Raw genomic sequence first — 10,301 nt, forward strand, 5'->3', positions numbered from 1 at the left:
AGAGATTTTATTAATAAAAGCATAAATAAATTATTAGCAAACAAAAATCATTCTCGCGAAAATAAAATGAAATCAAACACTTGATTCAAATTTTAATTTACTCTTTACTAAGTTTAGTGACTAATAGTGTATTATTTTAATTGATGGATTTGAGGTGTTATAATTATGAGGTATATGGGCTTTACTCTTGAGTTTGGTTTGTGGTACTTTTCTTTTCTGTTCTGTCTTTATGTGGTTATTCTGATGCTGATTTTGCCAGAATTTTTCACAAAGAATCGAAGATCCATTGCCATATTTACATGTCAATCAAGACGTGCGTGAGATCTAGGGAAGCGCCCAAGGAGGTGCTTGATTTCAAGAATTAATCCATTCTAGATATGGTAGTCCACTAAGGGCTTGTTCGGTTATTCCCAATACATGTGGATTGGATGAGATTGAAAAAAATTGAGAAGAAGTTTGACTTGTTTGGGATTCAAACTCATCCAATCCCACTCAATCCACATGGATAGAGAGCTAACCGAACAAGCCCTAATTTGGTGGAATAAACTCATTCCTCTTATTATTATTAATTATTAGTCTATAAAAAATAAAATAGTGATGAACCAACTCATCCCATTCCATAAAATTGAGAAGTAAAAAGGTGGATTGTCTCGGTTCTAAAACAAAAACCAAACACGCTGTAACGGGCATCCGGCACGCAAGTCGCAACCAACCCGCCTGCCCGGGATAGCAGCTACCAGCCCAGGATAGGGATCCGGACACTGAAATTTAGAAGCAATCTCACGACTCAAATCACCCGGGTCATGTTCGGTTACAAATGGTTTGAGGAGGATTAAGGAGATTAAATCCCTTCTAGTTAAAATTGAATAGAAAGGAATTTAGGGCATATTTGGTTTGTGGCTAACTGTGCCACACTTTGCCTAACGTTAGTTGTTCGAATTGAATAACTAACTTTAGGCAGAAAAGTTAGGTAAAGTGAGACAAGTTAGACATCAATCCAAACATGCCCTTAATCCCCTCACAACCGAACAAGCCCTTGTTGGGAATAAGGGGGTTAACAATGCTGTTGAGCACAAACTGAAGGCAATACGTCATCTTTAGGCAACCGACCGAAGCAAAAACTGAATCACAAACAGGACACTGAGGTCAAATTGCGTTGCTAGATATACCGAGATTATGATATAAGCAGTCTCCTTTCAAGTTGGTTGACTTCATAAGGCATTAAACAGTTCCCTACGTTGAGTTCCAGCTAAGTCAAACAACAACAACAAAAAATCTCCCAAAAGGGTCACAGTTCCGCCCAGCCACATCATCCACGGACAACATTCTGAACCAAGCGCAAGGGCTCAGTTCTCCAAATCATCGCCTTCATCGTCATCATCACCATCCAACTGCAAACCACAAGATGTCATCAAACGAGGAAAAACTTTATCAACAAAACAAAGACAGAAATGTAGAGTCCACAGTTGTTATTGCTCTATGCTCCAGAATTAAGTCTTGGTAGGGTTGAGAACCGAGGGTAAGGATGCGCTAGTGTTGGCAGCCAAGTTCGTCAGGAAACCAATTGTTTTTTTTTACAATCGTAAGAAAACATAATGCAAACAAGATAATAAGCTTACATCATCATCATCTTCATCTCCTTCAAATTCATCGTCAACCTCCTGGAAAGAGAAAAGGTAAGGACCAGACAAAAATATTTAAGATAAATGCAAGCAACAATACTGACATTGTTGAAGTACTTCAAAGGATTAGGCCACAAATCTTCCTTTATGATCTCCGCCACCTGCACAATTTGAAGTCAGAAAACTCTCGAAGGAATAAAAAACATGCAGCTTCTGGCCTTCCAAACTAAACATGGCCCAGATTGCCAGTTGATGAGATAAACTAAATAAGTACAAATAATCAAGCGCAACAGTTTAACTCCGCCTATGTTGATTGGAAGACTTCCTTGAGTCGTTTCAACATAGCCGGTCCCAAGCCCGGTAAAGGAGGAGGGTTGTGTTAGGTCCGGCAAACCAACGTAAAAAACCAGCCAAATCTTATGGAGATGAAACCACAAAGAAAACCGTTGGGGCGTAACCCTCTTAGCGACGCGCCATATCGGAACCCGGGTATGGTGTTAAATGAGCAAGGGCCGGGTCGTCACCCCTCAAGTGACGCGCTGTCTCTTGATCTGGAGCCGGTGATAAGTGAGCAAGGATCGGGTCGTCGCATCCTTAGTGGCGCGCTACATCGGCGCCCGGGTGTAGTGAAAAATGAGCAAGGGTCTTTGCATCTTCCTCGGCGGGTGCGAAGGGTAAGGAAGCTAGTCGAGCCAACTAGGGTCCGTGTAGGCAGTTGGAACGTAGGTTCCTTAACAGGTAAGTTACGAGAAATAGTTGACGTTGCGGTGAGGAGACGGGTAAATATTTTATGCGTTCAAGAGACCAAGTGGAAGGGACAGAAGGCGAAGGAAGTGGAAGGTACAGGTTTCAAGTTGTGGTACACGGGGACTGCAACAAACAAGAATGGAGTAGGCGTCTTGATCGACAAGAGCCTCAAAGATGGGGTAGTAGATGTTAAGAGGGTAGGAGATAGAATCATCCTAGTCAAGCTGGTCATTGGAGACTTGGTTCTCAATGTTATCAGCGCGTATGCTCCTCAAGTAGGCCTTAATGAGAACTCAAAGAGAGAGTTCTGGGAAGGCCTGGAGGACATGGTTAGTAGTGTGCCAGTTGGCGAGAAGCTCTTCATAGGAGGAGATCTCAATGGCCATGTGGGTACATCTAGCACCAGTTTCGAGGGTGTACATGGAGGCTTCGGCTTTGGGACTAGGAATCAAGAAGGAGAGGAAATCCTGAACTTTGCCCTAGCCTATGACATGTTTATAGCAAACACTTTCTTTAAGAAGAGGCAATCCCACCTGGTGACCTTCAGTAGTGGCCAACACACTAGCCAGATTGATTTCGTCCTCTTGAGAAAAGAGGACAGGCATGCCTGCTTAGATTGCAAGGTTATACCTGGAGAGTGTGTGGTAACCCAACATAGGCTTGTCGTTGCTGACTTCCGTTTTAAGATTCGTTTACAACGAAATAAGCATAACAAGGTCACTAGAACAAAGTGGTGGAAGCTTAAAGGGGATGTGGCCCAAACTTTCAAGAAGAGAGTTATCGAGGAGGGCCCTTGGGCAGGAGAGGAAGACGCAAATATCATGTGGAGGAAGATGGCGACATGCATCCGAAAGATAGCTTCAGAAGAGTTTGGGTTGAGTCAAGGGAACAGAAGGGAAGTTAAAGACACTTGGTGGTGGAACGAAGATGTCCAAAAGGCTATCAAGGAGAAGAAAGATTGCTACAAACGCTTACATCATGACAAGTGTGCAGAAAACATAGAGAAGTACAGGATAGCGAAGAAGTCTGCAAAGCGAGCGGTTAGTAGAGCCCGGGGTCAAGCCTATGACGACCTTTATCAACGGCTGGACACAAAGCAGGGAGAAAAGGATATCTATAGGATGGCCAAGATTCGTGAAAGGAAGACAAGGGATGTCAACCAAGTCAAATGCATCAAGGACGAAGCAAACCAACTATTAGTGAAGAGTGAAGAGATCAAGAACAGATGGAAGGAGTACTTCAACAAATTGTTCAATGGAGGGAATGAGAGTGCTACAATAGAATTGGACGAACCATTCGATGACAACAACAGGGGTTTTGTACGAAGGATACAAGAATATGAAGTTAAGGAGGCGCTAAAAAGGATGAAGGTAGGAAAGGCGATGGGCCCTGATGGTATCCCTATCGAGGTATGGAGATGTCTTGGAGACATAGCGATAGTATGGCTGACTAAGCTTTTCAACACCATCTTTCGGGCAAACAGAATGCCCGACGAGTGGCGGCGGAGTACATTAGTACCAATCTTCAAGAACAAAGGAGATGTTCAAAGTTGTACTAATTACCGTGGAATTAAGCTCATGAGCCATACAATGAAGCTATGGGAGAGAGTCATTGAACACCGCCTGCGAAAGATGACGAGCGTGACCCAAAATCAGTTTGGTTTCATGCCCGGGAGATCAACTATGGAGGCCATTTTCTTACTAAGACAACTTATGGAGAGATTCAGAGAACAAAAGAAAGACCTGCATATGGTCTTCATAGACTTGGAGAAGGCTTATGACAAAGTACCTAGGAGTGTAATGTGGTGGGCCTTGGAAAAACACAAAGTAGCAACAAAGTACATTAATCTTATTAAAGATATGTACACTAATGTTGTGACAAGTGTCCGAACAAGTGATGGAGACACCGATGACTTTCCAATTAACATAGGACTACATCAAGGGTCGGCTTTGAGCCCTTATCTTTTCGCTTTGGTGATAGATGAGGTCACAAGGGACATACAAGGAGTTTTACCGTGGTGTATGCTTTTTGCCGATGATGTGGTACTTATTGAGGAGAGTAGGAGTGGTGTTTCTCAAAAGTTGGAATTGTGGAGGCAGACGCTGGAAGCAAAAGGTTTTAGGCTTAGTAGGTCTAAAACAGAGTATATGAAGTGTGATTTCAGTGCCATGGGGTATGAGGATGGCGATGTTAGTCTTGATGGGCAAGTGGTACCCAAGAAAGACACTTTTCGTTACTTAGGATCAATGCTTCAAAAGGAGGGAGACATCGATGAGGATGTCAGTCATAGAATTAAAGCCGGATGGTTGAAGTGGCGACAAGCTGCGGGTGTCTTATGCGACCACCGGGTGCCACGCAAACTAAAAGGCAAATTCTACAGGACAGCAATCCGGCCGGCTATGTTGTATGGAGCAGAATGTTGGCCCACTAAAAGACGACATGTCCAACAACTAAGTGTGGCAGAGATGCGTATGTTGCGCTGGATATGTGGCCACACAAGGAGAGATCGAGTCCGGAATGATGATATACGAGAGAGAGTAGGAGTGGCGCCAATTGAGGAGAAGCTTATGCAACATCGCTTGAGATGGTTTGGACATATCCAACGAAGACCTGAAGAGGCACCAGTGCATATCGGAATAATTAGGCGTCCCGAAAATGTGAAGAGAGGTAGAGGTCGACCAACTTTGACGTGGACAGAGGCTGTGAAGAGAGACCTGAAGGAGTGGAATATTGACAAAGAGCTCGCCGCAGATAGGAAGGGGTGGAAGTGTGCAATTCACGTGCCAGAACCCTGATTGATAGTTTCGCTTTTCCTCCTTAATCGTTTGACCTTTTCTTGTGTCCATTTTAGATCTTGCTGGTCCTTGTGGGTTTTATCTCTTTTATGTGTTTCCCCGTTTCGTTGTTTTCGGTTCTCCTTTGCCTTTGTTTCCCTTTTCTGTTCTTTGGGGGTTGAGCTCTGAGGTTTTCATACGGGGTTTCATCTCTAGCCTACCCCAACGTGCTTGGGACAAAAAAGGCTTTGTTGTTGTTGTTGTTGTAATCAAGCGCAACAGTTTGCTTGGTATTCTCAGATTTTACAAAAAAAAAAGTGAAAATATTAATTAAATACCAATCAACAAATACTGGACAAGACAGTTCAGTAATACAGTTTGGTGCAGTGAATAACACTATCAAGAAGAGTGGCATTAGTTTTTACCTCATCTTGCACACCATCAGCAAGACTCTTGAGCTCTGTATCACCAAACCAGCTAAAAAAACTGCAAGGAAAAACGAAATAAGACATTACCTTTCTGATTTCCAGTGTAACTGAAAACAAAAATGGCAACATACAGATGACAGGCAAGAAAGATCTTGGCAATAATACAAAAAAGGTCTTCAGAATAATCTGATAAGAATATAGTTTAAAGGAAGTCACTAACTGCAGTATCTTGCTAGAAACAGGTTTGAAAGTAACATATAGAAGCTATTAAGTAGGGTATTCTACTTACAAACAAAACTGTTAGCATGCAAGCCAAAAAAGACAAGATATTGCAAGCATACATGTCCAGAGACAAGATTGCCGAGCATGCGACAAGGTTGACACCAAGAAATGCAGACTTCCTATGAATTTATGCCATTTTGGTATGGTTTCCATGGGAACATCAACTTCAGTTTCTCAAATGCTGCGAAAGGGCCTCTAGCCTAGTGGTTAAGGACTTACGAGTAGCACCTCTAAATCCTGAGTTCGATCCCTCTCAGGGGCAAATTTTCAGGCTTGCTTAAAATAAAATCTTCTCGTTGTGTCTCATCCGCTCTCGGGTTACGATGTCATGTGCGCGACCCTCTGGTTGGGCCATTGCAGAGTGGACGGTTGACGCCATCCCGTTAGTGATGGGGGCCAGGGTTCGAGGATTTTCTCGGTCGTGGCCATTGTTTCGGTCTCTTCTTAATATAATACCGAAAGGGTGGTCTTTCCCTCCCCGGCCGAGTTTCTCAAGCTCTAGATGACAATGGCATATCCCGTTGGTCACAAGGCAACATGTTCCTAGATTGGCTAAGCACTTAACTAGCCGACAAGGCAACAAGCGGTGGCACACAAAGAATTTCCAGAGCCTGAAATGACTTCAAATTCTATATATTAGATGAAAACTGTAGGGGATAAATTTAGCTTGAGAAAAGGTAAGGAATAGACGATTCAATGAATTATATGATATGTGAATTCGTGATTTTGGTCTCAAACATGTAATTTAACCAAAATATCACAGTACACATGTATTATGCATTATATGTTAAATAATTCATGCCAAAAGATTTGTACACCCTAAAACCCAAGTTAGGGCCACCCCTAGTGACAAAGCACCCCAAATTTGGCAAGTCGTGTCTTACCTCCTTAAGAACCTTGAACTGACTGCTAAGTTCACAATGGTTAGCAACTACAAGTCACACTCACAATAGAATGGATGTACTTTTTGATGTCAAACCTACTTGTATAGTTGTATACTTCCAGAACAAGTCAATGTATGATCATTCTAAGTTCATTAAAATTGAATGCACCGTTGTCCAAAAGGTCATTCATTTGCATAAAACAGGATTATTTGAAAGCAAGTGACCTCAAACCATGGGAGGTCTACATTAATCAACTGCAAACTATATGTATTATATCAACAAATGCAAGAGAAACAAACTGCATAATCAATCCGCTGGTTGTTAATTGGCCACAACAACAATATTGTGCAATACCAGTATGTAGTAAGAAAACTAAACAAATGTCACAAGAATTCATGTAATACAGAACGAAACATGCGATTAGATATCCTGCTGAGAAATAACACTTCAAAGGTAGGTCAATAATTATAAACCATAACAACATGGCAACTCAATGCATAACGTCACACTAAATAAAATCTTCCACTAAATCAACCATGACGTATACATTAAAAAGATAGCATCACAAAAGACTATAAACAAGAATGACAGCATAGACAACTTAACAATATAACTAGGACGGGTATACAAAGAAAAAACAATAAACATGGTATTAATAACCAACCTTTCCTCTACTAATGGCCGCTTACTCCCCTTCTTGTTAATACCATTTCCATTTGCAGGTCCCTTCACATACATTATTGAAAAAGCATTAGCCTGTCTACATCTAAAACAAGCATTATGTGTAGTTTTGGGACATAACAGTACCATTCCTTCCTTCCACTTAATTTCGGAAGCTTTTATTGTGGTTGTTCCATCATCAGCAAAGATATAGGTCTTTGCAAGCTTTGTGTCCTCAAAGTACGGGTTCTCAGAGAAGTTCTGCCAGTTTTTTTTTCAATGAAACAAGTCAATACAGGTAAACCAATGTGGAAACTACAATTGACTGAGAAATGATACTTACAAGATGAATGGAGTATCCTGCCTTAACATCAGAATCATCCACATCAATGGAGTCTAAGTACTTGAATATCTGCAGGATCATAAGATAACTCTATGTTACATACATAGATAGATCCACAAAGCTGGTTTTAAATCCAAAAGGTTTCTTTTGCTTTCCAGTTAAATATTCATAATTTTAAGGGATTGAGGCATAAATTGTTTCGAGGTATAAAATACCTTCTGGTCCTCTTCAGTCAGAAGCTCACTTAATAGAGGATGGCTCATAAACTGTAGTGTAACAGCACATAACACAACAGATTAGAATCACATGCATCTGTAAACACTTCCGACAGAAATACACATTTGTATAGCACAGAGTAGCTAACGAACCGCTGTGAGCCAAAAGTCCGGGATGGTCTTGATAATGTCACCCCTCTTGAGATAGACAGGTCTGCGGATCTCACTGTATTTCTGCTCCACCTCCATAACCTTGTCACTTGCTTCCTCATTTACCTGTAAGCAATTAACAAAAGCACCATAAGCATCACAGTACTATGTTTCATTGACAAAACCTCCATAGTAAATAGTAAAGGCTCAGAACCAATGATCGACTTGTCTTAAAAAGGCATTCTTTTTCCAACAAAAATTTAATGTCATGGCTGATACAAGGGATCAAGTCCGGAACAATGATATGGGCGATAGGATAGGGGTAGCACCAATTGAAGAAAAGCTCCAACACCAGCTGAGATGGTTTGGAGATATCTAATGGAGACCTCTAAAGGCACGAGTGCGTAGTGGGATCCTAAGGCGCAATAACAATGGAAAGAGAGATAGAAAAAGGCTGAAGTTGACATGGGAAGAGGCACTAAAAAGGACTTGATATGATGGAATATACCCGAAGATTAATCTTGTGCCCCAATGTTGACTTGTCGTTCCGATTAGGTTTCAACTCTAGCCTGCCCCGAGTTGCTTAGGGACTAAAAGGCTTTGTTGCTGTTGATGATGATGTATGCCCTATTGCCCTGGCTGAATGACGTCGGATATCAGGGCGTGCAATGAACAAATGAGATAAGGGAAGTGTTTTTGAGCGTATGATCTTTGTTGCTTAATTCTGGTTATAAAGACAGCATAAAAAGTTCCACATGAACACGCAGCCTCGAGCATCAAAAGTTACACAGTATCCACATCAAAATCACCTACCAAAATGCTGTGATTAAAATAGACGTGTTTTCTGGGGTGTTTGAATGCACTAGAACTAATAGTTAGTTGGCTAAAAATTGTTAATGAAATTACTACCTAACTATTAACTAATTTACCAAAAATAGCCAATAGCTGAACTATTAGCTAGGATGTTTGGATGTTTCAACTAATTTTAGGCATTAACTATTAGCTCTAGTGCATTCAAACACCCCCTAAAGCTATAAAAAAATTCTGCAATATATAGTTACTACGTTTAGCTACCAGAAGCACCTTACCTATCAGCCAGGACACAAGATTCCTACGCTCTAGCTACAGACTACCACCAGAACTCCATCCTCTGCTCTCGAGTGGCACAATTAGTATAGTGCTCGAACAAAAATAGCAACCACCGAACCGTTACTGTTCAGTGCCGGAAAATTCCCGCATACACATCCGCAGCGGTGTTCCACCGCACGAAGGATAGGAAGAAGAGGCTTGCGGCTGACCTTCTCGAGCTCGTCCTGTATCTCCTGGAGCTTCTCGATGGAGAGGACGAGGACGCCGTCGATCTGTTCGTTCTCCTCGCCGCCGTCGGCATCAGTCTTGGCCTTCTTCCCCTTGTCCGCTGGTGCTGTCATCGCAAAGCCGCTGGCCTCACACGCCTCCTCGCGATAGGGATTTAGCCTCGTTGTGTCGCCCGCCTGCGCGAGCCGCGGGGGAGCGACTAGTGAGGAGGAAGGCAGGAAAAGGAGGCGGAGCTGGGAAGATGGCCGCGATGCCCGCGCGAGCTCTATTATAGAGGGCAGTGCTGAGATTCGCGCTCGTGAAGTGTTGTGTCGGCTTCGGATGTGTCGAGCCGTCGGATACGCGGGACTGTCCACTCGCTGGGGTTTTTCTAAAACCCTAACCCTAAGGATCGAGTGGGGCGCGGCGCGGGACGACATGTGTTCGGCCGCATGAAAAGGAACGAGCCAATTAGACACCCGATTTAGAGCAACTCTAAAATAACTTGTAAATTAACTCTAAAACAGAGAATAGTGATTATTTTATTCTAACAGCTCGCTCATTCTTCCAAAAAATTTGTGTCCCGCATTCACAGCATCATCTCCCTTATATTTTAGTGTATTTCATTCTTCCTCAATCTATTCCTCAACGTATCGGATCATCTACAGTCTCCTGACGACTGTATAGATTGCGCCACATGTCACATTTAGAGGAACTGTTGGAGTATCCATCATGATTCACTCTTAAAACTTTTTAGCCTACTCTTAATAATCAATTTTTGGGTAAAATTTTTAACATCCTTTTGGAGTTGCTCTTAGACCCTGTTTGTTTCGGATTATAATATCTCCAGATTATATAATCCAACGCAAATATATAGCAGATAAACAAACACATAGATTA

At 42.2% G+C, this 10,301-nt stretch overlaps 1 protein-coding gene across 1 annotated transcript; it reads right to left on the reverse strand.

Annotated features, from left to right (window-relative positions):
- Window positions 1–1,099: 1,099 nt before the first annotated feature.
- Window positions 1,100–9,816, reverse strand: LOC541933 (NAP1-related protein 2). Its single transcript, NM_001111596.2, has 10 exons — window positions 9,404–9,816; window positions 8,109–8,231; window positions 7,956–8,006; window positions 7,741–7,809; window positions 7,545–7,658; window positions 7,402–7,463; window positions 5,569–5,629; window positions 1,727–1,783; window positions 1,620–1,661; window positions 1,100–1,391 (listed from the first exon to the last, which is right to left on the reverse strand). Exons 1-10 carry the CDS (start codon window positions 9,533–9,535, stop codon window positions 1,347–1,349), a joined length of 756 nt encoding a protein of 251 aa, NP_001105066.1. The 5' UTR covers window positions 9,536–9,816; the 3' UTR covers window positions 1,100–1,346.
- Window positions 9,817–10,301: the final 485 nt, after the last annotated feature.

The sequence above is a fragment of the Zea mays genome, chromosome 4, assembly GCF_902167145.1.
Source record: "Zea mays cultivar B73 chromosome 4, Zm-B73-REFERENCE-NAM-5.0, whole genome shotgun sequence".
Taxonomy (NCBI): Eukaryota; Viridiplantae; Streptophyta; class Magnoliopsida; order Poales; family Poaceae; genus Zea; species Zea mays.